Source organism: Zonotrichia leucophrys, chromosome 26 (genome assembly GCF_028769735.1).
Source record: "Zonotrichia leucophrys gambelii isolate GWCS_2022_RI chromosome 26, RI_Zleu_2.0, whole genome shotgun sequence".
NCBI classification, from domain to species: Eukaryota; Metazoa; Chordata; class Aves; order Passeriformes; family Passerellidae; genus Zonotrichia; species Zonotrichia leucophrys.
Genome location: NC_088195.1, coordinates 867,323 through 894,452, shown reverse-complemented (window position 1 = coordinate 894,452; position 27,130 = coordinate 867,323). Strand labels below are relative to the sequence as shown.

The 27,130-nt window shown below is 56.1% G+C and overlaps 1 protein-coding gene across 1 annotated transcript in view; it reads right to left on the bottom strand.

The window, feature by feature from the left end:
* The window catches only part of PLXNA2 (plexin A2), a 136,241-nt gene extending 111,475 nt beyond the window's left edge, over positions 1–24,766 (bottom strand). Inside the window, exons 1-3 of the mRNA XM_064733278.1 lie at positions 24,568–24,766; positions 7,374–8,628; positions 6,784–6,966 (exon numbers count right to left, since the gene is read on the bottom strand). Coding sequence (XP_064589348.1) covers positions 6,784–6,966; positions 7,374–8,561 — 1,371 coding nt within the window. The 5' untranslated portion in view covers positions 8,562–8,628; positions 24,568–24,766. The remainder of the gene's footprint in view (positions 1–6,783; positions 6,967–7,373; positions 8,629–24,567) is intronic.
* Positions 24,767–27,130: the final 2,364 nt, after the last annotated feature.

The following is a 27,130-nucleotide window of genomic DNA, read 5'->3' as shown; positions in this document are numbered from 1 at the left end:
TAAAATCAAGAGCAAATAATCAAAAACGTGCCCCATGCCCTGGGATGTGCTGTGCTCCAAAATATACAATATTTAAACATATTCATCAGCTGATTGCTAACATGAAGGTCAGTGTTTATCTTGCTTTCCTTGCACTTTGGATTACCAACCCTGAGCTGAACTCCCTGTGAATCAGAAGGTGCAGCTCTGCTGGGAACAGAGGGGCAGAGAGCATCCTGTGTGTCCCTGAGACTCCCCACTCTCCCTCCCGCTGTACCTGCACCTTCCACATATTCCAATTATTTATTTCCCAGCCACGACACCGAGCTGCTGCCGTGAAAGGCTCTGCACAAAGAAGAAAAGCAGAGAGGGTCACAGCCTGCTGCCCTTTGCCTCCAGAGCCCTGCAGAACGATTTAGCCCAAATTTACTCCAAATTTACTCCAGACCTGCAATCCCGGGGGATGCTCCGTGATGGATCCACCCCAAACCAAGCGGGATTTTACTGCCCTGCAGCAAGGGGCACCCAGAGGGTGTTTACAGCCACAAGGAGCTGTAAAATCCATCAGGATGGAGGGAATGGTGAAGGCAGCATCATCAGGCACACAGGGAAAGCCTCCAGCCATCCCCACCTCAAACCGCAGCCCCTGATTGTCCCCAAATCCCACCTCACCCCCTCACTATCCCTAAATCCCAACCTTTTCACAGCTCCCAGGACTCTCCCTGCACATTTCCCCCCTCTCTCCAGACACATTTGTGGTTTCCACATTTGTTTTTACTGCCTCGAGGAGGCATTTAAGAGAAGCAACCTAGCCCGGGCTTCTCACAGTATTTCTTGCCACCCAGGGATTTAAGATCTTACAAATGGACCAAAACCTGTGTTGTTTTGACCTCTGAGGGTTTTAAAAGCCTGCAGGAAAATATGTTTATAGTAAAGAAAGCATGAACTTCTTGACTCGTGAGTGGAAAGGCAGAGTCTGACGCTGCCCTACCCCCAAATCCAGAGCAGCAACTCCTCCAGCTCCTCACTCCAAGGAGAGCAGGGACAGCAAAACCAACAGGAATCCACCAAAGAGTTGGGAACTTCGTGATATTTTTCACCAAGATCATTTCAAGTAGAAACTCATTACTGAACCTGATGAAAACGTGGTGAAACGGAGGAGGAATAACTTCTGCCTCACTTGATGCTCATAAGGGAGATAATGCCTCTGGGAGAAGGTGTGGGGATGAATTATCTGTGAAATTCAGGATGAAAACCTCGTTGGGATGGGGTGCTGAGCAGCCTGCTCTGGCTACTCCTGGAGGGAAGGTGTGGGGATGAATTATTTGTGAAATTCAAGATGAAAACCCCATTTGGATGGGGTGCTGAGCAGCCTGCTCTGGCTGAAGGTGTCCCTGCTCATTGCAGAGCCCTTGAAGGTCCCTTCCAAGCCCTTCCATGGTTCCAGGGGCAGGATGGATTCCAGGCAGGATAGATTTCATGGATAAGGCTGCTCAGCACTCCCAGCCCCACTAACCCCACTGGATTTAGGGCTGAACCAAACGCTGCCCTTCAAAATTTCAAGTTGATTTTTCAAGGTGCCTGAACCTGCATAAAACCCCAGAGTCATCCCCATCTCCCGAGCCAAGAGATGAGATTAAAGCAGCCCTGGAGCTCACCTGGCTCCATTTCACATCCCCAGCATTTCCTGAACACCTGCCCTTCCCTCTCCAGCAGCTATAAAGTTCTCTGCCAGCTCCTGGATTTTTTCTGACATGACTTGCTCTGGCAGGCGCCAGATCCCAGGCCCAGGGAAGGGAGGCTGGGACAAGAGAGGCCAATCTCGTGCTGTTAAGAGTGGCAGGGACATTGCTGAGTGCTCAGAGCCACAGTCTGGAGGGACTTGGCAGCTCTGCCCCATCTGCAGCCCCAAACACAGCCCAGAGCTCTCCTCTGGCTTCCATTTCCCATCCCCAGCACAAATTCCAATTAATAAGATTCCAACTTCTGGATATGAAAAATAATAAATGTGAGGGACTGTGGGGCATTTTGGGGACCCTTTTCAGCACAGATGAAGCAAAGGGGAATTACTCTCCTCGTTTAGGGAGAAAATAAATCCCAGCTCCTCCAACCACAGCAGCAAGTCCAGTACTGAACGAACACCCCCTTATTTCACACCACTGGGCAAAAATCAGACTTTTCTTCTCAGACCTTTCAATTAAACAACTTCTTCAGCCAGACAAGAACCATCTGCCCTCTCCCACCTCTGCTGGGATATGGGATCTGCGCTCCCAGGGTGATGGATTGGCCAGGGAGCCAGCAGAGCCCCTGACCCCCCAGCCTGCAGCTAAAACCAGACAAATCCTCGGGAAGGCGCCTGCAAATGGATGGTTTTCATCTGCTCAATAACAGCCTGGTGTCCTCTTGGCTTCTCCACAGGCTGATGCAACCGAGTTGTTCCTGGAGTGTGGCGGGGGCGATAACGAAGGATAAATCACCGGGGTGAGATAAGCACCCATAAAATGAAGTCATCTAAGGACAGGTCTGGACATATATATTTCATTGTGAAAGACCTCCTTTATTCCCACTAATGGAACAAATTAAATCAGCCAAGCTGAATAAAACTCTCACGTCCCAAGACGTAACGAGGCACTTAAAAGTTCTGCGTTCCTCCGGCGGCGCTGCCCAATGGCTCACGGCTGTCCCTTGGGAAATGCAGGAGCAAGGACAGAGTTCAGGGGTTCTGCAGGTGGCAGGAGAGTGTTCCCAGCATGAACAGAGTGCCAGCACTGTGCATCTCTCTGTGGCATCCTGCAGGCACACTGAGCAGTGACCCTGGGATGGATTCAAGCCACGTCCAGTGCAGCTGCCCTGGGACAGTGTCACAGGTGGCCAGGACAATAGGAGAATTCTCCTTTTCCAGGAGAATTGGGGGTGATTTCATTCACACACTTCATCCTTCACCTCAGGGCACTGAAATAACCACACCTGGCCCCTTGCCTGCAGCACTGCAACACCCCCACACCTCCGAGCACACAAATTAAAACCTTATCACCACTGAGCAACTCAGCGCTGGGTGAAACCCAGGCACAACGTCACTGTTCAGCTTTTCCCTCTCCTCTGCCACCCAGGAGCCCTCCCAGCCCGTGGGAAGGCAGGCAAGGCTGCAGGAACTGCATTTTTCCTGCAGCCAGCATAAACAGCGTGATGGAACAATAATACCTAGATGGCGACTGGCAGACAGAGCAGAGACATTTATTTATTCTTGATCACAAACAATGTCCTGCATTGACAAGCTGAATGAAGGGCACTTCACTGATTTATTAGACCTAATAAGAAGCAGACCTCTCGGGATGAAATACAAGATTGATTTTTAGCGGTGAGCCTCGCTGCCATCGCGGGCTGAGCTCAGGCTGATGAGATGGAACCAGGCGTGCGCAGGGACACGGGGCTGACCCAGCTCTGCTGGGCCGGGGGGACACGTGGGGGATTGCCACGGGGAGGGGGAGATGGGAACACAGCAACAACAGCCCTGAAAGCTGCTCTGTGCTCCCTGCAATCCTCCTCTCTCCCACCGAGGCATCCCAAGAGCACCAAACCACTGGGGAGTTGGAGGGCAGCTCTGGAATTCCTGGGAAACCTCTGAGCCAGACCCTCCCCACAAACCTGCCTTCCACAGGAGCCCCTCTCAGCACAGCCTGTGCAATTCCCACATCAGGCCCAGCCCCTCCTGGGCACACCACATGAGCTGAGCTCCGTGGATGCCGTTTTCCATCAGGAAAAAGCCAACTAGCACAGCAGTGCTTAGCTTGAGGCCCTATTAATAGCAGTTCTAATTATATGGCTGCAAATTTAATTCGTGGCAATGATTAGTGTCAAAATCAAAGGCATCACGCATCAATATTGATAGAATTGTATGGAGCCCATAAACAGAACAAGCAAGCTGACACATCTCCCCCCAGCACTTAGTTCCTGTTAACTGTTGCATTAATGTCCCTTCTCATTTGGCTTGATGGAAATGGTTTTATTGGAGGAATCCCCAGTTCTGAATGGTTGTGTCTCCAACATGGGCCCCTTTTTTCCTTCCTCCCACAGCCAGGAGGCTGAGGTGCTTTGGAAGGCGAGCAGGAGGGAGAATTCCATCCCACATACCTGTGCTTGAGCCACAGCATCAGCAGCATTTGCTTTTCACCCTCTATGAGACAATTCCTGGGGAACAGGAGCTGGGAATGTGGCAGGAGCAGTGAGGTGAAAGGCAGGAGGACACCATGGATATCCCAGTGTTCCCAGTGAGGGATCCTCACTGGGGGAGCACAGCAAATGTGAAAGATTTCGGAGTTGTCTCCCTGACTTTCCTCCAGCCACACAAAAGTGCCTTCCCTGGCAGCCCAGACGGAGGCAGCAGCTTGTTTCCAGAGGAAATCAACAGCTGTGGGCGAGGGAATAGGTGTGACAAAGCTTTCAGACATTAACGGTGTGGGTAGATCTGAGACGGGGGAGGACACGGAGGAGCTCAGGTGGAGAAGGCTCTGCACCAATCCCTGGCACTCACAGAGGTGCTGGACGGTTCCACCATCATCTCACAGGTGGGAAGGGGAGAGGAGGAGAGTCCTGAGCATCCTGAGCACTCCCTGACTTCCAGACAGGTCTGGTTATCTTGGAACAGGCACAAAATGCAGAGACAACCTGTGAACTTCCCTCCTCTGCAGCCAGAGCCCCTCACCTGCTTCCTCCACCTCACCTGGGCTCCCTCGGGTGTGGAAAGGTAATCCCATGTGTCAAAGGAGGGAAAACCTGCTAAAGGTGCAGACAGAGCTGGGAGAGAGAGAACAGCATGCTCAGCCCCACACAGGGATTGTTCCAGTTAATTACAGGGGGATGGATCCCACCAGCTGCAGGCAGCTCTGCTGTTAAATAAGGGCAGATGCCATGAAAACCTGATGGTAGTGAATGTCTGGGATGAATTCGCTTCAGAGATGGGCCAATTTTCATCCAACAGATGAAGGATTGCAGGTGAAGGATTCCACAGCCTCCCTCTGGACAGCGGAGCAGGGATAGATTAACTTTGCATCAGAAAGCGTTCAGTGCAACTAGCACAGGAATTAAACCCTGCTGGAGAGGCTGCTGCCTCTGTAATCCTCCATAATTCATGGAACAAGCCCGTAAATGCCTCGTGTGCAGGCACAGGCCCTTGGCTGCTGCTGCCTCTGGAAGAGGAGCCTTCACTGTCCCCAAATTCTGCCCACAGCGAGCACAGGGCTGCATCCCCTGCATCCCCTGCTGCATCCCTGCTGCATCCCTGCTGCATCCCCTCCTGCATCCCTGCTGCATCCCTGCTGCATGCCCTGCTGCATCCCCTGCATCCCCTCCTGCATGCCCTGCTGCATCCCCTCCTGCATCCCTGCTGCATCTCCTGCTGCATCCCCATTCCAGGCTTGGCACAGGCATTTGGGATGTGCTGTGGGCTCCTTTTCTTCCATTTAGGTAAAAATCCCCGGCTCTCCCCTGTGCCACGGCAGGCGAGTGCAGGGCTCTGCTTTACAAGCTCCCTCTCCCCCGCGTTCCAAATTGCCCCACTGACACTCGAGAGGCACCAGGGAGGCACCTAATTTACTACTACTCAGCACTTGTAAAGTGCAGAATGAATATTAATGAGCTGATGTAATTAAAATGATGCAGACATTCAAGTGTAGTATCTGCCTGTCCTTGTATCTTCCTGGATAGATGAGGAAGAAATTCCCTGCTGCTTAAGGACTCAAAAAATTAACAGCCTGCTGTTGATTACATTTGTTAACTCTTTCCCCCGCGTGGAGGAGCAGGGGCTGCATTTAACAGGTTCACCTAATGCTGTCATTTAGAGCTGAGGTTAATTGGAAGGGTCTCAGCTTGCCAGAGCAGCAGCTCCGGGGCTGTTTTTGCTGGAGCTGGATCAGACCCACTGCTGAGCAGGCTCCCAGCTGCAGCTCCAGCTCCAAAGGCCAGCAAGGGCTCTCTCACACCTCTGCTTACACCCCAAGGCCACTTCCAGACTTATTTTAAATGCAGAACTCCTCTGAGAGTTCCCTTCCAACTCAGAGTATTCTGTGGTTTTGTGACTCACAAGTGGCGAAATCCCAGCTGGGCTTCAAAGGCCTAAAAGTCATTCAAGGTCAGGCTGGACAGGGCTTGAAGCAGCCTGGGCTGGTGGAAGGTGTCCTTGCCCATGTCCCTTCCAACCCAGAAACATTCTGTGACTCTCACCTGAGCCCCACCAGCCCCCCCTCGATGTTTGTGGTGCAGAGGACAAGGAATGTTCCAGGGCTGATCAATCTTCCAGCAGGAGGGAAGAGGCACAGGGAGCAGCAGGACTCTGCCCTGAGGCTTGGTTCCAAAAGCAGCCACATTAACCCATTCCTGCCTCTCCATGACCAAAATCCTGCCAGCACCAGCAAGGGCTTTGTAATTTACACTCTTCTACAGCAGCTGCAGAAGGATTGCTGGGAAACAAAACCATTGCAAGATTTCCATCTGACCTCCTTTGGTTCCTTTTCCAGAACCATCCTGCAGCAGCTTCAACTTCACCTTTCCCAAAAATGGCATTCCACAACAAACCACACCACAACACTGAGAGCTGACCTCTGCCTCTCCAACACCAGGCTGTGACCCACACCCTGCCATTCCCACTCCTGCTTCGCTCCCAGTTTCCCACTGGGAAACACCCGTGAGGCGCAGCGGCAGCAGAGAGGTGCACCAGAGCATCCCGAGAGAGACCAACCCTGGCCAGCATCGAAGAGAGACCAACCCCAGAGCAGCTCCTGGCCCTCCACAGCCACGGACAGGGCTCACCTTCTTCAGCCTGCCCGTCTTGGTGCCCACGAAGACCACGCTGTAGCCGTTGTAGACGTAGGAAGCCACGGAGGTCATGCGGTCGCGGCTGGAGGTGAAGAGCGTCACCCCGTCCACGGGCACCGAGCCCCCCAGGGGCTGGTTGATGTCCAGCCCACAGAAGTTGTCATCGATGGGGACTGGCTGGAAAGACAAGGTTTGGGGCAGCTGTGAGTGACACAGAGCCCAGGGAGGCCCCACACGCTCGGGGTGGTGTGGAGGGAGCTGGCAGCAGGGTTGGGGTCACCAATGTGTCAACCCTGCCAGCTCCAGCCACCTTCCCCAGAGCTCCTGCAGCTTCCAGAGCCCTGGTTTGAGAGTGACAGAGACTCCCAGGAAGCTGCACACTTTATTCTGCCTTAACACCACCCCTTCCCTCATTGTCATCCCACTGTAGGATGAGAGCATGGATTAAAGGGGAAGATGCTCTGAATTCAGGGAAACTGAGGCACAGACAGGCTGATCCTACTCTGCAAACTGGTGTTCCACTGGGGCAGGGATTGAACCTGGCTCTCCAGGGCCCCCACAGGCCCCACCCAGCGCACCCTTACCGCTTTGGTGCACTGCACATCCTTGCCCAGCAGCCAGTTGAGCTCCAGGTTGCCCTCGCCCTGGTAGCAGGACTGCAGGCGCTCCTTGATGTGGGCGTTGACGGTGCGGATGGGGAAGGCGCAGAGCGCCGAGTCGTCGGGCGGGTGGTGGTACTGCTTCTGCCCCTTGGAGAAGATGGCAAAGAGCACGTCCTCCTGCGCCGTGATGTTGAGGGCCCTGGCCAGCACCTCCCCGGGCTTGGCCAGGTAGGCGGCCTGCAGCAGGCGGTACTCGGTGTCACCCCTGACGCAGCCAAAGGGCAGCGACACGTACGAGTGGAACTTGGGGTCGTCCTTGCACAGGCGGACGATGCGCGAGGTGTAGAAGAGGTCGCTGGCGGAGTTGATGGAGACGCCCTCGGGGGTCTCCGGCTGCACCGTCAGGAAATACACAAAGTTCCCGCTGGCGAAGCCGTAGATGTAAAAGATGTCAAAGTGAGAAACCAGGGCCAGTGTGTCCGAGGGGATTTTGATGAGGGACGAGACAAAGTCGCTGTGGAGCTCGTAATCCAACATCGCCGAGGACTCCGGGTCCCGGGGCAGCTTGCGGCTGGACAGGGTGGGGAAATAATCCTGCTTGCCATCCACGGCCGTGCCGATGAAGAGCTTCCCGTCCTCGCCCTCGGAGCGCACGATCACCCCGTACATGGTGCCCGTCTTGTTGACGCTGGACAGGTAGTGCTCCTTCTTGTGCGAGGGCTCCACCAGGATGAAGAGGTCGTCGAGGCGCAGCAGCTTGCAGACGCCCTGGTAGAGGCTGCCGCAGGCCAGCAGCCGGTTCTCGGAGTAGTCGATGATGAGCAGCTTGTTGACGTTGTTGGTGAGCGTCAGGACCTCGCTGCAGGGCTGCACGATGAGGGGAGGGTAGCAGGACTTGTTGTCCTCCTCGGGGCCGGTTTTGTGAGCCACCAGGATGGTCAGGTTCCCCGAGAGCTTGTAGACCCTGTTGATGGCCCCCACGTAGACGGCGCCGGTGCCCCGGTGCACCGTCAGGTGGTTGAACGTCCAGTCGCGGTTCTCCGAGTGGAAAGTGTTGAAGGAGGCATTGCTGGACACGTCCCGGGACAGCGATGCCAGGAGGAGGCAGAGCAGAGCCACTGGGCAGCCATCAGAGTCCCGTAGGCGAGGCCAGGTCCTCCTCTGATCCATCCTGGGAAAGGAGAGCTCCGTGTCCCCCGCGCGTGTCCTGAGCCCCGGCAACGTCCCTCACATGGTTCTGTGGAGAGAAGAACCACCCAGAGCCAAGGATTAGATCCTGTGTGCCCTGCAGATAAAATTCAAAGGAGGCTTTCTAATTACACAGTCCTTGAGATAAAGGGAGGATGTCTCTAAGCACAGCGAGAATTAACGAGTCCATAACTTAGTGGAGAGCAGTTCAGGCTTGATGCTTTGCCACTTGTTTCAGCCCCTGCATCTTAATTTGGGTGTTTAGAACATGCTCTGCTCAGACAGGGAGGGGAGAATCAGCTCCAGCCCAAGACAAAGCCCGCAGCTCACAGCCCCAGCCACCCATCTGCAATCTTGGCTGAAAGGATGTCTCCTGCAGGGTGTGTTGCTGGAAGCAGCAGAGGAAATAAGAGCTGTTCTTTACCTTTAAAACCTCCCTGATTTAATTTGGGAACCTGAGGAAGAAGCCTCGTGCAGGCAAGCTCATTGAGCGCACACTGAAGGCGCTGACATCTCCCCTCAAACCCTCCCCAGAGCCACAAGTGCCTCTCAAGCAGGTGCTTTTTAGGCAGGAGCTCCTTCACAAGGTACTTTCCTGCCAAAAAGCAGCTGCCACCAAGGTGGGAGCACACGGTTAGATCAGCCACCAAGCCCTGCCAGCAGGAGAGACACCACAGTCTAGAGCAGCTGGCTTGACCTGCCCATGGAGGTGTCTGAGTGCCAGAAAACCACCACAAAGTTCTCCTTTATCCCAAATTACTCATTCCTGACGTGCTCCAGGCTGGGCAGGCAAAGGCACCACTTCAGAGAACCCTCCCTCACCTCGGGGTCACCCCAGCTGAGGATGAGGATGAGGCACCACGCTGCACCCATCACATCCCACACACCCCACAGGAACCCTGCCCTCTGCAGCTCTGAGCCCCTGCTGCTGCTCCTGGTGTGGTTTTATTTGAATTTCCACCAATTCCCAGCCCTGCAGGGGCGCTCTGAGCTGCAGTGTCACCCACAGCCGCTCTCTCTTTAGCCTTGTTCCTGCCGGGAGCTGGAGAGGGCTGTTCCTGAGAGGTGACAAAGGAGCTCTGTCCCTGCCTGTGCCTCTGACAGGAGACACGGCAGGAGAGGCAGCCCTGATGGCTTTGTCATTCTGCTCAGGGACACATTGCCCCAGCTGCTTCCCTCTCGCTGCCAGGCCCGGCGTTCCGGCATTCCCACCTTGGCAGTTTGTCTGTCCTGGGGAGGACACGGGCCCTGCCACCCTCTCAGTGTGTCACAGGCACATTTTATGGAAAATCCTTTCCTTAGGATTTTTTCTCCTGAGAAGCTGAGAAGCCTCAGGAACAAACTGTAAACAATGGTGATCTGCTGCTGTGGAATGCAACAGGGTGGCACTGGATGAGCTTCAAGGTCCCTTCCAACCCAAACCAGTCTGGGATTCCCACTGGATTAAATGGCACTGGATGGGCTTTAAGGTCCCCTCCAACCCAAACCAGTCTGGGATTCCCACTGGATTAAATGGCCCTGGATGAGCATCAAGGTCCCTCCCAACCCAAACCATCCCTGTGGAGCAGGCCAAACACCTGGGGAGTTAAACAGCAGCAGAATGGATGATATTAACTCTCACCCTTAATACCATTTGATCATTAATTTTCCCTCTCTTTCTTTCTTTTCTTTTTTTTTTTTTTTTCTGAAGAGAGTTTTAAAATACAGCCTCAGAAGCAATCTGCAGCTATTAGTAACGCAAGGTGAAAGAGAGAGTAAATTCAGGGACACAATATAAACCCAAGCAGCTGAAAGGCCTCAATTAGGCTGAAAGGAGTTATCTGGTATTTAAATAATTATTAGATTGAAGGAATAATCACAGGTCTGAGCCGATTTTTTCCCCCACTGTCATCCTAATGGAGACTATAATATTATTATTCAAATGCCCATGATTCTCATTGAGGGGGGAAGAAAAAAGGGCTCATTTAATCTCCATGTGACAGGGCTTCAGGAGGCACCATTAGTCATTTCTCTCATTTCAGCTGTCACTCACTCACGGGCACCACAGTTTGTCATTAGTGGCATTTTGTGCAGACCCCCAGAAAAAAAAAAAAAAGAAAAAGAAAATTAAAGCCAAAACAACAAGAGAATCTCCTGTGGCCAATGACGGCTCAAAGGCACAATTCTGATGTCACCAGTGTGGCAGCTGTGTTTGCCTGGTGCTGAGGGGGCTTTTCTTGGGGGGTGGGGTTGCTCTGGTGAGCAGTGATTTACGCTCAGCACGGCGGGGCCCTTACCCATCACCCCTCAGCTCCTGGTTTTGGGATATTTCACCCCTCTGGATGTGCCCCAGCCCCTCCAGGACACAGCAAACACCCCCAGTGCCTCACTGACCCCCATCCTCATCCCCACAAGATTTTCCCTGCCTGTCCTTTCTCTGTCCCCATGCCTCCCCCTGCCCAGAGGCCACCAGGGTCCCCAGGCACTCACAGGGAGGAGCAGATTGGGCCATAAATCCTATGCTGGCTTTGTGGGGGCTGTGATCCTGAACAGACCCTCCTGAGGAATGGCAGAGCCGGCCAGGAGGGGCAGAGGGGGCTGGGATTGCTCTGGGAGATGGGGGTGGTTCTGCTCTTTTTGCTGTTTACAGCCCCATAAGATTCATGGCTGGGAATGGGGACAGAGGCACTGTCCAAAAGGTGACCGGGCTGTGACAGCCCCAGCTCTGCCCAAAGGGTCACCAGGAGGCCAAGCTGCACATGACAAACGCTCAGGCAGGACAAACGCTCTGGCACAGCCCTCTCACACCAGCCTGAGCCCTTCCCCTGCTGCTGGCTCCATGTCAGGTCTGGAAATGAGGGAAAAGCTCCAATTTGGCCATTCCCTGCAGCAAGAGGGATCACAGGTGCTGGGCCCTCTTCCCTCCTGCAGCTCATTGGGAATTTTCCTGTGAAACCTTTCCAGGCACTGGAGCTGCTGCAGTGATTGATCCCCTCCAAGGAGTGACACTCTGCACGCGTTTGTCAGCTGTGGAGGAAGACCTTGCCATAATTAATGAGGTTTGGGTTTAATTAGGCAAAAAGTCTGAGCCAAAGTGTCTGATGGAAGCTTCTCCAAGCCCTGGGATGTTTCCAGGTGGATCAGAGGTCTGGATGCTCAGGGCTGCCTCTTTGGCCAGGCCACCACAGCCACCACAGCACCCAGGAGCCTGACCCCAATGGCACCTGGGTGTGAATAACTGGAATTCTGTAACACAGAGCCACGAGGATGGCTCCTACCACCTCCTCTTGGCCTTTTTCAGTTAATATTTTGACTCCATCAACCATGAGAACAAGCTGTAAATCACCAGTGAGGAGCCTGGTGTGGTTTCTGCAGAGGTTTCCCCACAGGGATGACAAATAACAAACTTTTCCTAAAACACAACCTGAACACTTTGGGTTTTGGACCCAAAGGGTCCAGGTATTTAAATAATTATTAGATTGAAGGAATAATCACAGGTCTGATTTTTCCCCCCACTGCCATCCTAATGGAGACTATAATATTATTATTCACACTCATATCCAGACTATAATATTATTATTTATACTCATATCCAGACTATAATATTATTATTTATACTCATATTCAGACTATAATATTATTATTTTTCGGACCGAAATGCAGCCTCCTGGCTGGCCCTGTCCCTGCTCTGTGCTGGCAGCCAGGGCAGAACCTGTGCCAGGAGCTGTGCCCCCCTTCCAGGGCTGCTCATTCCCAGCGATGCCATCCACAGCCCTCTGAGAAAGAGTTAAGAGGGCAAAGCACAGCATTGTGATTATTGCTTCCTCCAGGCCTGGGACAAGGAAGAGGAGGGGAAGAACAGAGCCCAGCCACGAAAAGGCATTTCCCTGATAACAAACAACATCACAGCAATTATGCACAAAATTTGTCCGGAGCCCAGCCATTTGTTTACACAGCACACACTGTGCAAAGCTCTCCCCTGCACCTCCCTCCTGTGCACACACACATCCCAACGGGTCCAGAGGAGCAGAAAACCCAGGGGGGCCCTGCCCTGAGCCCCAGGTTTGGAGCTGCAGATTGCAGGACAAGGACACAGCGCACCCAGTGCCACCCCTGGCGCTGCCCCAGGTTTGCTGGACAGGCCTGGACAGGCTGTGCTCCTCAGTCCCCATCCCAGGGGCATCCAGAGCTGTCAGAGCATCGGGGGAGGACAGCTGGAACAGATGGAGACCAGAGAGCAGGGAACCTCTAGAAAAGGATGGAGTGTTCCTCTGCAGATCCAGTGGAAGAGGAGCTGCTGTTCCTCTGGACAATCCAGTGGAGAACTGCCCAAGGAGGGCTGCACTCCCCAGGCTCCAGGCTGGTGACAGCCTGACACGGAGCAGGACGGAGCCTGCCCACCCTGGCTGCCTTGAAGTCTGACACCAAGGGGGAATTTAACACTTCTGAGCTTTCATGGCTGCTTTAGTCACGTTTGGGGAGGCTGGGGTTCGGCCAGACCTGTGTAAACAGGTCACTGGTGCTGGATGATGTTGAAAGAGCAAAGTTGGACGGAGAGCTGTGATGTGTAACAGCCTCCTGCTGCAGGCCCAGCTGGTAGAGCCATCAGCGCAGTGCTGTTCTCTAAAGAGTCCTCAAGGACCCCCAGAAACAGAACCCACAACCCCTCCAGGCAATCTGGGTCAGTTTTACGTGCCTCACAAAGTGCTTTTCCTGGTTTCCTACCTGAGTCCTGATGGACTGAGCTTTACCCACCTCTCCACCTGAGCATCCTTTGATTATTCATGGGCTTCGTTCCCAACAAAATGGAATTTAATGGCTGCTGACCTCGGGTGCAAGCAGATTAAACGAGGCAATGATTTGCCCAAGGCTAAGCAAAAGGTCCCAGTGGCAAGGCAGGAGTTTTATCTCCCGAGCCCCAGCCCAGCCCCGTGTCCCCAGGTGACATCCAGCTGCAGTTTATTACCAGGGAAAGTCACAGAGCAGCAGAGGGAGGATCACAGCGAGCTGCAGGAGCAAAACAAGCAGCAGCTCCTGCTGGCCTCGCTCCAAGCACACCACAGGCAAGTGGAGAGCCCCAGCTCCAAATTAAATGGGTCCCCAGGCAGTCCATTAAACAGAGCTGGTGCAGCAGAGCTCCTGGGCTGTGCCAGAGAGCGCTGGGTGTGATCCTGGCTGCATTCACACAGCAGGGCAGGACGTGGGGCATTGGGCACAGCTGCTGCTGGGGGGCTGAGTGTCCCCAAAACAGCCCTGGGTCACTCTCAGCCTGAGGGGCTGGGGTGTGGGGACCTCTGGGCATGGTTGGTGCAGCTCCCTGACCCTCCAGAATGGGTTTATCTCTTGAGATCAGCACCAACCGGGGTTTATCTCCCTGTATCAGCACCAAGCTGGGCTTATCTCCTGGGATAAACACCCAGCCAGGTTTATCTCCCTGTATCAGCACCAACCCAGGTTTATCTCTCAGGATCAGCACCAACCTGTGTTTATCTCCATGTATCAGCACCCAACCAGGTTTATCTCCATGTATCAGCACCAAGCTGATCTGGGGTCGGGGGGCTCTCAGGGTGCCCCCAGCCTCATGGCCTGAGGTCCAAGCAAGGACCCCAAAGCCTGGAGCCACCTCCCCCCATGCCACCATCAGCTGAACATCATCTCCTCTCCCAGAGCGTTGGGACATCAATGTCTGCTTGAGAAAGTGGCTCCTTCACACTCGTGTGCTCCCTGCTCCTCTGCCCTGCTTTTCAATTTCAGAGCTCTGGCAGGTCTCTGATTAATTCAAGCCTGTTTAATAACCCTTCTGTTTAGATGAAACGAGCTGTCTTGTTTTCTTTATTTTTAACACTAACTCTCGTTTCTTTGCTAAGGATCTCTGTCACTTAAAAACTTCTCTGTCTCCAACCAAGCTGAGACTGAGATGGAGAAAGCAGCTGCTGACGTGCACATCTGACATCAGCCACAAGGTCTGAGGCTAAAGAGGGGCTGGACACTTTGATGGATGAGATATCCTGAGCAAAACCAGGAACTCCACAAATCCCACAAACAGCGGCACTGTGGGGACAATGGGGGTGACAGGAGGGGAGATTTGGGAGCTGCAGCACCCACCCAGGAAGGGTCACCGTGTTTCTGCCTGTGGGGGTGGAAAACATCCCATAAAAGCCCCTGGAAGCTGCTGGGGGCTGTGTCCCACACTGTGCCCCTGGCGTGGCAATCGATTGGCCATGGGCTGCTGCAGCTGCTCCCAGCCCTGCACAACTGCCCTGGTTATTATTATCATTATAAGAATTACTGAGGCAGTTAGGAAAGCACCCACAGCCTCTCCCTGCTCTGTGGCACCTTCCCTTGTCCCCTGCTCTGCTGTCACATCCCCACCCCACAGCTGCTGAGGCCACTGCCCAGCCCGGCCTTTTCACTGCCCATTCCAGAGCCCCAGGAGCAGCAGCAATTCCCAGGAATTCCCTCAGGACACCCTGGGCTGCTCCTGCCTCCCTGCAGCTCAAAGCTGCACTTGTCTGCAGAGCAACTGAGTCACTTCCTCCCACTCCTGCCTGCGGGACAGGCTCCAGCCCTGCCGGAAAACAATAAATCCTTCAGGATGTGCGAGGCCATAATTCACAGGGACGCAGCCAGGCTGGCTGCCCCGGGAGCCCTCAGCACCCCTGCATTCAGCTCTGCCCCACAGAGGTGTCCCAGCCCCATCCCAGGTGTCCCCAGATCCCCAGGGCACTGCTTGGATGGAGCAGCAATGGGGTCACAGCACCAAGGTGGGTCAAGAACTGAGCACAAAAATCCCCATAAAATGCTCAGAGGATCCCACAGGGAGAGAAGCCACGGCAGGGCTCCTTTGGCAAACTCAGGGACTCATCACAAAAGGAGTTTCCTCCAAAAACACAACAAAACATCTTGTGAGGGCCAGGGCACCACTCTCAGCTGGTTCAGTTTTATAAAACTCCCCTTTACAATCACAGACTGCTCCTCCAGATCCCCAAAACATCCCTGCAGAGCTCGAGGACTGGGCAAAGCCAAAACTCAACAATTGGAGCTGTCTCTGGCCCAAAACCTGTGGAATTTTCACCAAAACCACCCAGCTTTGCTTGGCCAAAAAGAACCTCCCAGATCTGAGGGAAACCAGTGATTTTGGAAAATCCAGGAACACTGAGTGCTGCTCCCTTTGTCTTTTTCGAAGCAAAGACCAAGTGAGTTACATTAAGGATCACAAGACTTTGAAGCAAATGATCCCACACAGATGAGAACAAACGCAATGACAAGGAAATTAATGTGATATCCCCCTCAGTAACACGATGGCTAAAGCAGATAATCTGCCCAAGTGTCATGTTTATAATGGGAATTCGCAGAGAATGAAGCAGAAATTCGCAGGGATGAACAAATGAGCCAATATTCTGTTTCTTCTCATGTTAAAATTCTGCAGTTTGGGATAAAAATAATGGGTTTTTTATAAATCTTGGGAGGAGAAGGAAATTTGACAAAATTGTTTTGTTTCCAATAGATCTTTGCAGCTCAGAGGGTGTGGGAGCAGGTTCTGCTGGGGCAGGTGAGCTGCCCAAAGCCCTGTGCCAGCGGGGCTCACCCCAGGGAGGCAATTCCTTTATAAAAGTCAATTCAATCTCATTTCAATGGCAGGATTGACACAGAGCTCCTTGGTGCAAGCCCGTGAGGCCGTGGATGGTTAAAATCCAACACTTTAGAAGTGAAATCCCCCTCTGCAAGGTCCCTGCAATTCCCCCCAGCCTGTCCCTCCTGAGCCCAAACCTCCCCGTGACCCAGCACCCTGGGCTGGGCCAATTCTTATCCTTTTATTTTGGTTTTTAACCAAGTTACACAACCCCCTTGGAAGTCCTCACAAGAGCCTGTGCTGTTGTTTTCTCCCTGGGAGTTTGTTCTGGCACGGCTGAGCTGAGCCCAACCTCGGCCCAGGGAATTCATCCAGCGGGACCGACTTGTCCCTGTCACACAGAGCTTGTCCCTGCCACACAGAGCTTGTCCCTGGCACACAGTTCCTGCCCTGAAAAGCAGAGTTACACAAGCCCTTGCAGCAGCACCTCATTGTGGCCCGGGGACGCGCCAGGAGCTGCTGTCTCTGTCTCCCCCCGAGCCCAGCGAGTTTGGCCCCAGCTCCTCGGTTGCTGTGAGATTTTTAAAGGCAGTCTGGACCTGTCACCACTGAGCAGCCTCTGAGCACAATTCCTGCTCCAGGAGGCTCCTCAGCTGCCAGTGGAGCCAAGCACTCCAGGAGAGGGCTGGGATTAACTCCTCGAGAGCTGCAAGGAAATCTCACAGAGGGACAGAGAGAAGCTGCAGTGCCCCTCGCTCTGCCACAGCACCTCCCAGCCCAGCTCATTGCTCATTGCCATCCCAGCTCCAGCCCCACAAGGGACGATGCCTCTGGTGTTCAATGCACTTGGAAATCCAGAGGGGCAGACAGCAAAGTCAGGGGTTTTGGGAGGTTTAAGGCAAACACAAGATTCCTCATCCCAAGGTGGGCTTTGAAAAGCTCTCACTGCCAGTTTGCTTACTCTGGGTTTATCATGGAATTACAGAATGGTTTGGGTTGGAAGGGACCTGAAATCCCATCCAGTTCCCATCCCTTCCACTGTCCCAGGTTACTCCAAGCCCCATCCAACCTGGCCTTGGACACCCCAGGGAAGGGACCTTTGAGGTCCTTTCCAACCCAGACCATTGCACAGTTTTCTGTTTTGACTTCAGAGCAGATTTCAGAGCTGTGAAATGGCATATTTGCAGCACAAGAATAACCAAGGCACTTAGGAAAGCTCCGGGCACGCTCCCTTTTCCTCCCCACCTCTTCACACTTCCATTAAAAATCAAAAGGAAATTCGCAGGCTATTTTTTTGGTTGTTGTTCAAATAACATTCCAGGCTGTGACATAAGCCAGCAGAGACAGGAAATATGATCATGAGGGCAGAGCTCCATCCTCTGCTCCTGTCACTGCGACTTTTTGGGGACTTGGCAGATGAGTGAGCAGAGCAGACAGCCGGCGTGTTTTATGGAGTTGAACTGTAACATCCCTGTTCCTCAGCCAGCTCCCTGCTCCTCTGCTCTGACACCAATAAATCTGCCCAGCCACGGGGAACAAAGCTCCTCACACGAGCTGCCCACACGTGAACCCCTCACACTGGGCTACCTGGGCAAGCACCCAGCCCCTGGGCTCTGCTGTGGGTAAATGTTCCCCAAAAATTGGGAAAATGCCAATTTCAGAGCCATCACCTGCGGGTTGAACCCTGCCACCAACACACTCACAGTCACCACAGCTTCCCAAGTGCCAATTCCCAGCATGCCAGCCTCCCATCCTGAGGGGAAATGGCCACTTTGGGCTCAAAGGAAACCCTGCCAAGGCAAACCCCAGAGCCCAGAAACCACCACACAAATCCAAACAACTCAAAGCCTCCTTTGAGTGCCGTCCAGGCATTAACCTCAAAAGCACAGACTCACTTTTTGGACGCTCATTCCCAGGTGAACAAAGCAAAGCAGGGAGACTCAGGAACAGCTGGAAAGCGCCTCCAGATTTGTGTCCTTCCCTCGCTGGGTGCCCAGTGCCCTCCAGCAGGGCTGGCACACCGGAGATCACTGCAGGCTCTGGCTGATGGCAGAGCAAGAACTGCCCATCAGTCTCCTGCAGGAATCTGTTCCCAGGCTGGAAATGACAGGAGGAACTCCTTGCAGGCTGAGTCAGGGAGTGACGGGGCCGCGGTGGCCGCGCTTCCTCCGGCACAGCCGGCGCTGCCCGCGGCTTTCCTGTCCTCCTGATCCTCCCCAGGCAGGGAAACGGGGCTGCAGAGCCTGGCACGGCGGGGGTTAAACTGCTGGGGTGCAAACCCTGTGTCACAGCCACACAGGGGCTGCGGGACAATGAAAATGAGCAGTTTGGAGGAAAATGAGCAGTTTGCTCCAGCCTGTGCTGTACCAGCAGGAACGGCCTCGCCAAGGATGGTCACTCGCTCTCCCATCCATCCCTTCAGCAGGAAAATGGGATTGGATTTGTCACAAACACCCCCAGCATTGCCACAGCTGATCCACACACATGATTCCAGCCCAGGGCAGGTGGGAGATGCTGGTCCAGCCCTGCCAGGTCACACAGAGGGGCAGGGGCTGCGCCCACACTCAGCTCTCCCTGCCTGTGCCCCCTCTCCTGCTCACAGGGATTGTTCCTGCTGTGGTTTCCCATAGAGACTCCTCCCTGCTCCCCCCAGGCTCTGGCAGGGCTGTGACACGGGGATGGGCAGTGCTGGTGGCTGTCACACTCACGGGCAGAGCTCACACTGACCGTGCTCGGGGCAGCCAGGCTGGACCCTGCCCTTCCTGTCCAGCTCCAGCTGAGACATCGAGCTTGTGTTCCAGCCCTGAGCCCCCCAGAGCCCCCCAGAGCCCCCAGCTCCCAGCACAGCCCCAGGGGAGGCAGCAGCAGCAGCGGGAGCAGCAGAGGTGAGGGGTCAGGGCAATATTTACTCAGACATCACCTTTCACTTTTATGAAGTGGGGAAAAGGGGCTGGAGCAGGAAAAGGGCTGGGAGGGACGTTCCCTCCTGGGAAGCTGCTGTCACAGCAAACACAGCATGGAGCTGGCCCCAGAGAGCCAGGGGCCAGGACAGGAGCCTCCAAGCCCACACGGGGCTGGGCACGGCTCCAGGCTCCTTCTGGGAATGGGCAGGAGCCCTGCAGGAGCTGCCCAGGCATTCAGGAGCACAGTGGGGTCACCCCTGGGCACTGAGGGTTTAGGAACTGGCCGGCACAGAGTGAGCTGGGATCAGCTGGATGACAGAACTTCCACAGGGAAAACTCTTGGAAGAACCTTCTCCTTCAGCAAGTGGGGAGATGGAGCTGAGTGTGCCCCCAGCAGGGAGCAGGGCAGGGGCAGTGCCAGGCAAGGAGGGCACAGCACAGCCCTGCCAGGGCCCTCCCAGGCTCACCCTCCCCATGCCTTCAGAGATCATCTGGACTTTTCTATAACGTGGCTCTGATGCCTTTTATCCCTAGCTCTGAATGCAATTTTAACCCGGGCAAAGCAGGATTAAATTTTCATAGTCGGATACATTTATCTCGCTTTTCACTCCCCCCTCGCAGGTCGATTTCAGCCAAACAGAAGCTGCGATTACGGGGAGAAACATGAGATGGGCTCTCTCTGATAAGGAGGGAGGGCTCCTCTTTCCCAGCCCCCCATCCCTGGTTTATCCCGGTACCAGGTCGGGATTTCCAGCCCTGCAGGGAGCACACAGCGCATCGGCTCCATCCCTCACACGTGTTGCACTCGTGTGCTTGGGGAAGTTCTTCCTCGGGAATGCTGCTGGAGCAGCCTCGCCCCACCCGGGCGCAGGAGCCACGGACACGGAGCGAGGACAGACGGACACAGCCAGCCCGGGTCACCGGGAATGCCCGAAAAGCACCAAAATCCCCCCGTGCCCCGGCTCAGCCCTCCAGCCCTGCGCCCCATCGGCACCAGGCGCTGCTCCGCTCCTTGCTGGGCTTGTGCTCCGGTTTTAGCTGGATCCAGAGGATCCCCTCTAGTGGGATGAGCAGGAATTTCAAGCCCACATCCCACCCCAATTCCCGTGCTGGCTGTGGGTGCCGGGGGGAGCAGCCTCGGGAGCTCCTCTCTGCCCCTTTCGCCATTTTCCCCCTGAAGGTGCAGCCAAAACCAGGCTGGGATGCGGATGCCAGGTGGAGAGAACCGGAGAAAAGAGAAATAAAGAAAATAATAAATCCTCCCACGGCCGCAAAAGGAGAGGATTTCCACCACAAAACACCTTTGGCAACACGGACCCGCTGTGTGCCCGCACTCGGGAGAGGTGGCAGGGCCACCCTGTGGCACAGCCACACGCGGGGACGCAGCCCGGCCCGAGTCCCTGCGGGCACATCCCGCAGTAAATCCGGTTATTTGCGCTGCAGACAGCGCTGCCGCCCTGGATTCCCTTCGGTCCCCGCTGCGCTTTTCAGCCGCCGCTCCCCGGGCGCACCCAGCGCCCCCGGCCCCGCTGTGCCCACCCTGGGGCTGGCACCGCCCGAGGAGGTGCCGGGGATGCTCCGGGGGCACCGACACCGCCCCAGCCCCGAGGGGTCGGGAACACCTCGGTCCCCCGCCCTCCCCTTTGCTGTGGTGGCGGTGGCCTCCCAGCCAAGCTGGTTAAGAGATTAACACTCTAAAAACCACATTTACTCTAATTAGCCATGAAATCTTTGTAACTAAGTGAAAAAATGTTTCCCCTGAGGGATTTTTGTCCATTCATCACTGTTTGAATTGCCAGGGAGAGGGGGGGGCTTGGGGAAGAGAAAAGAGGGGGGACGGGAGGAAAAAAAACCCCTCAGATCTAATGAATTAATAGCAGAGTGCCCCGGGGGAGCAGCGGCTCCTCCGCAACACGGGCACCTCAAAGGGGGCTTTGCACGGCTCGCCGAGGGGACGCTGCTGAATTATTTGGAGTTAACAGACTGTAACAGCTCCGCTCCCGTTTGAGCCGGGCAGCCTGCACGGACAGACGGACAGACGGACGCTGTGCGCGGCCAGCTGGGTGCCCTGCAGACAGGCAGCACCAGCGGTGCCCCCAGTTCCTGTTGTACCGGGAAAAACATCCCGGAGTTAGGTGGGAGGGGAGGCAGAGAGTCTTGCCACAACTTAGGCCCATAAATATTTCATATCGCTGGAAGAAGAACGATTATATTCCTGCCAGCACTTTTCTTGTGTATTTTAAATGTGTCACCGCCTTCTACTTTCTCCCCCGTTTGTGTTTCTTGTAACAGGCCCATGAAATAAAGATTAGCTGAATAATCAGGAGTGTTTAGAAATGTGAAGGGGCCTGTCTCAGGAGCACTGCATGCTCAGGTTCATCCTTTTTCCAGGTTTTTTTCCCCCTGTTTTTAAGGATGCCGGAGGCAGGAGGGGGAGCGCGGCTGTCGCAGGGCGGAGGCGAGGGGAGCGAGCCCGCCCTGCCCCGTCAGAAATGACAGGCTCGGAGCCGGGAGCAGCAGCGGGGCACTCTGCCCCGTTACATATTTATCGTTCGGGCTGCAGAGGGGCCAATTAAAGCAGCTTCATCAGCGCCGTGTGCGAGCGGCCGCGGATGTGCTGGAGAGGCGGGGTGAGAGGGGCAGGTGGGCACGCCGCTGTTGGGATGTGGGGCAGTCCCTTCTCCGAGAGCCACGAACCAGCAAAGGCATCCCTGCATCCCAGGATATCCCTCTGTGAGCAAAAATACCCCTGCATCCTCAGGATATCCCTCGGTGAGCAAAGATACCCCTGCTCCACCAGGATCACACCCTCGGTGAGCAAAAATACCCCTGCATCCCCAGGATATCCCTCGGTGAGCAAAGATACCCCTGCTCCATCAGCAGAGCATCCTTTAGTGAGCAAAGGACCTCTGCTCCTTCAGGATCATCCCTCAGTGAGCAAAGGTATCCCTGCTCCACCAGGAGAGCATCCATCAGTGAGCAAAGATATCCCTGCTCCTCCAGGATCATCCCTTGATGACAAAGGTGTTCCTGCTCCACCAGGATCATCCCTGGGTGAGCAAAAATACCCCTGCTCCCCCAGGAGAGCATCATTTAGTGAACAAAGGTGCCTCTTCACCCCCAGGATCACCCATCAGTGACAAGGGTGCCCCTACTCCCCCAGGAGAGCATCCATCTAGGAGCAAATGTGCCCCTGCTCCATCAGTAGAGCATCCTTTAGTGAGTAAAGGTGTCCCTGCACCCCCAGGATCACCCCTAGGTGACACAGGTGTCCCTGCACCCCCAGGATGTGCACAAAGATGTCTCTGCACCCCCAGGATCACCCATCAATGAACAGAGGTAACCCCGCACCCCCAGGATCACCCCTCGGTGACACAGGCGCCCCCGCACCCCCAGGATCACCCCTCGGTGACACAGGTGTCCCCGCACCCCCGGCACAGCGTCACGCTGGCACCAGCAGCCAGCCCAGCTTCCCACCTTCAGCTCCTCACCACTCACGCAGTTTCTAAATATCGGCTTTGCTTTCTCTCCCGGTTCTGCTCCTCATCTCAGCTGCCCACGGCATGAGACACAGTCTGCACCTACATCTGCCCTAGCTTTTGGGCAACCTTTCCCAGGCATGCTCGAGACTCCCACATTTAGCTGCAACAGGAGTTCCCTAAGTAAGTTCTGGAAAGCCTCGTGGCGGAGCCGAACGGGAGCTGCCGGGAAGAGCCTGCAAATCACACATTTATTTCCCCGAGACTCCGCCGCTCTGCCCGGCACGGCGCTCCAAATGTCATCTCCGTTTAGCTGCTTGGCGGCCAATTTGTCACATCCTAACGCAATTTGCAGAGGAGAGTTAAAGAGCGCGGGGCAGGAGCGGCGGCGCTGCCCTGCCCGGGTCCCGCAGCTCCGCTCCCGTGTCCAGCTGAGCTCCGGGAACAGAGCAGGCTCGGGGTTAACCGGGGAACGAGGCACAGCTCGGCCAGGGCTGCTCCCGTCCTGTGGAGGGGTGTGTGCAGGTCCCGCACAGCATCAATACCTGCTTCCACCGACTCCCGAGCCGGGGGGACCCCGCGATTAATTACATCCAGCACCACCGTAAAGACAATGAGGAGTAAATTGGGTTAGTTTATCTTCTGGCAGCCAGCGCCGGGGATGTGGCTGGGAGAGTTGGGAGGGATGGCTGCCTTGGCTGATAAGGCGTTTCACAAGTGACACCGCTGGGTCACGTCCCTGGCTGCGAGCGCCGAGCTCCTGGAATCAAAGCTGCTTTATCTGCTCCCCTGCACCACCCCAAAGTGCCGCGTTTGAGCTCCGAGGGTCCTCAAAGTGACGACAAATGGCACAAGGACAGCAATAAAGACCCAAAAAAAAGCCCCATCGAGTTCTAAAGGATCTAACACCTCTGTGCTAAAGGTAAAAAGCCAAACATCTGTTCCGAGCATGGCACAGATTCTTGCGAGGCATCTGTCCCTCAGCTGTAAGTAGGTCACCTCATCTCACTTTAGCCACATTTATCAATGAAGCCACCCGGAGCAGGGGGGACAGGACCGCGTCCCCAGCTCAGCCCAGGTCTACCAAGCACTCTGGAGCCACCAGTGAAGCATCAAGTGCCCAGCCAAGAGCAGGAGCAGCCTTTGAGCGGTGGTTTCGCACCATGGCACTCGGAGAACTTCACGTTCCCTCACCTCCGAGCCTCAGCTGCTGCTCTCAGACGCGCAGGGCATCTTTTCCCTCTGCCACTTACTATTCACCTCGCTTAAAATTAACCTATTGACTTTCTGATACCCCTTAGAACACAGATTAATTGAACATCACTCGCTTCACCTCCAGGAACGCGCGGCTATTGGCCGCAGCGCGAACGGAGACAAAGCCGGGGATGCCTGACCGTGCCAGGTTAAACGGAGGTCACAGCGGCGAGGACAGCTCGCCCAGAGCAGCCCCGGCTGTCACCGGCACCCTCCCGGCGGCTCCGGGGCTGCGGAAAGCGGCAGCATCACCCGGGAGTTGGGATTTCCCCCGGGAGCACAAGCGCGTTCGGTACCTGTCCCCTCATCACCGCCCAAAAGGGTCTCGCGCGGGTTTCGGAAAGTTTTCGTGGGGATTTTGTGTCTTTTCCCCTAAGATTCAGGGCTGTTTTCCAGAAAGTGCCTCCCTGCTAACAGCAACTTTTCATGGGGATGAGTTTCTGCCGCTGCATCGGCTCCAGACCGTGACTGAGCGGTACCGAGCGGCCGCAGAACGAGCGGGGAGGCGGCGATGTCTAACGGGAACGCGGAGCAGCGCGGGGAGGCAGCGGGAGATGGATTCCCGGGAACCGAGGGCTCCGAGGGGCTCCTCCATCCCTTCCCCAGGCACCCCCGGCATCTCCGCGCAGCTCCACGGGCACCACCCCGAGCTCCGCAGCCCCGGTGCCACCCGCAGCCCCGGTGCCACCCGGCACGGCCACAGCGATGCCGAGCCTGTCCCCGCATCCTCGGGCGGGGGATGCCCGCGGAGCCCGCACCCCGGCTCCGGGCAGCAGCCCCCGCCACCCGCCGCCACTCACCGGCCCTGGGCGCTGCGCTGCTCCCGGCTCAGGGCGGGGGATGCCGGCGGCCCCCGGCACCGCGGAAATCAATCCGGGGCCGGGCGCCGCCGCTGCCCGCAGCCCCTCGGCCTCGCCCGGCGCGGCTCGGCTCGGCTCAGCCCCGCCGGCCTCTCATCGCCTCCGCAGCCGCTGCCCGAGTGCGGCGAGCGCGGCTCCGCTCGCATCCGCCCGCCCCAGCCCGGGCGCGCTCCCCGCTCCGCGCCGGCCCCGCGCCCGGGCGCGCTCCCCGCGCCGCCCCCGCGCCGCCCCCGCGCAGGGTTAACCCTTCCGTGCCCGCCCGCGGGGCTCCGCACCCCCTGCCCTCCTCACCTGCGCCCCCCGTCCCGCAGAGCGCGGCCGAGCCGGGCCCGGGAGCGGCTCCGCGCTGGAACAAAGCCCCGCAGCGGCCGGGCGGCCTCCCCGCGCCTCCCTCCCGGCACAGCTGTGCCCGCAGAGCCCCGCAGCTGCCCCGCAGCTGTCCCAGCTCCACCTCGGGTGGGGGTGCAGGGAGCGGAACGGGGCTGTGGGGTCTGGGCCTGGCTCTGACCCCCTGAGCATCCCTCGGCTGCAGTTTGGGGGCAGGAGCGGCACCTGAGCGCTCCATTCCTCAGTTTCCCCATCTCTGGAAGGGCTGGCAGCAGGAATGACACCTGAGCTCCCCATTTCTCAGTTTCCCCTCTCTGGAAGGGCTGGCAGCAGGAGTGGCACCTGAGCTTGTGCATTCCTCAGTTTCCCCTCTCTGGAAGGGCTACCAGCCTGGTTCTCTGCCAAGGCTGGGTCACTTCCAGCAGAGTGGGCATGTGCTGCAATGGCCCTGAAGCCTCTGAGCCCCACAGCTCCTGCTGCCAGAACCCAACCACAGAGGGCATGGGGACCAGAGAACCCAGCCACAGAGGCCGTGGCTGCGAGCACTCACTGCTGGGAAGCAGAGATCCCCTCCTTGGGCTTGAGTGCTTCAGCCACAGAGCCACGACCTGGCCTCTCCGGCTGCCTTAGAAACACCTGGCAGCTGCAGGGGACCAAAGGGAGGAGCATCTCCCAACACCTCACACCCCACTGGTCACCTGCAGCAGCCCACAGGGGTTTGGGAACAGCTGGAGTCAAACACCTGGAGGGAAAGGCAGTGCCAGTGCCACAGCAGGACCCTGTGCTCCTCAAAGGCAGGAGCACCACGGTGCAGCTGATCCTGACCCAGCCAGGGCCATGGGAATGATCCCGAGCAGTGCAACTGGTGGAGGGGATCAATACCATGATGGATTGCTGCTTGCCAGCCCTTGTCATCGGGAATTTTTAAACCATTTTTCTATTACACACTGGGACAGTTGTGAGAGAAAAATCAGAGCCATCATCCTTGGCCTCTTCCACAACAAACCCGAGTGACAAAACCAACCCAATGTCCTGTGTCAGCCCAGCCTGTGTCACCCTCACTGCTGTCACCATGGCCACAGCAGTGGCCTTGCTGCATCTCCCTGCCTGATGAACGTCAGCCAGACTCTGCAAGAGCAGTTTTGGGTGGAAAGGGACAGGGTTGAGGTTGGTTTTGCTGTTTTACTCCTGTAGAGGATTCAGGAACCCCTAAAGGGAAGTCCAGCAGGGAATGCCTTGCATCCCAGTGTGCAGGTGCCACCCTTCTGCCCCTGCCCAGGGTGAAAGGCACAGGTTGGTTGGTTGGTTGGTTGGTTTGGTGCTCTCCCCATCCCTGCAGGGTCTCCATCCTCTCAGCAGCCCCTGCAGAGCCCTCAGGGAGCAGAGGTTCTGCACAGCACAGCCCATCCCCATGGAAAGGGTCCCCTCACTGCAGCTCCAGAGCTGAGATTTTGTCAGCCTGGAGAGGTCCCCAAGCTGCTGAGCCTGGGAGAGGCAGCAGAAGGCACTCCGAGGATGGCAGCATTGGTTCCTGAGCAGGCTTTTCTCTCTCCCTCTCAGCTCCCAGTGCAGCTCCTGTGCTGCATGTTCCCAGAAATGGAACCAAACCCCACAAACCCCATTGCAAACCCCACAAACCCCACTGCAAACCCCATCCTGGGGAAATGCACACCCCAGCAATGCAGCCCCTGGTGCAGAGCCTCCCAGGGCAGGGCAGGGTGTCTCAGCATCCCCTCCTCTCCTCTCTGCAGGCCGTGCCTGCCTCCTGGTTATTGTTCACTGATGGTCAGCGTGCTCCTGCATGCTGAGGCTGTTCCCAGCTAATTATTCCAGTGCTGCTGGGCTGGGGAGCACCGGAGGAAGCCCAGGCTCTGCTCGGAGCCCTGGATCACAATTTCCCTTTGTCTGTGCCTTTGATAACCGCCCTTGTGGGGTCACGAACCTGTGATGAGGAACCTTTCAGCGCTGCTGCTGCCAGTGCGGGATAACGGCTTTGGCCATCGCCTGGGGCTCTGCATCCCTGCCAGGACCCAAATCAGCTTCTGCTCCACCTTTGCCATTCCTAGGGCAATCAAACAGAGCCATCCCTTCCCAGACAGCCCTGGCAGGGGAACAGAATGGGGAAAAGAGCCTTTTTTTGCCTTTTTTGCCTTTTTCCCCCATTCCCGGCGGGTTT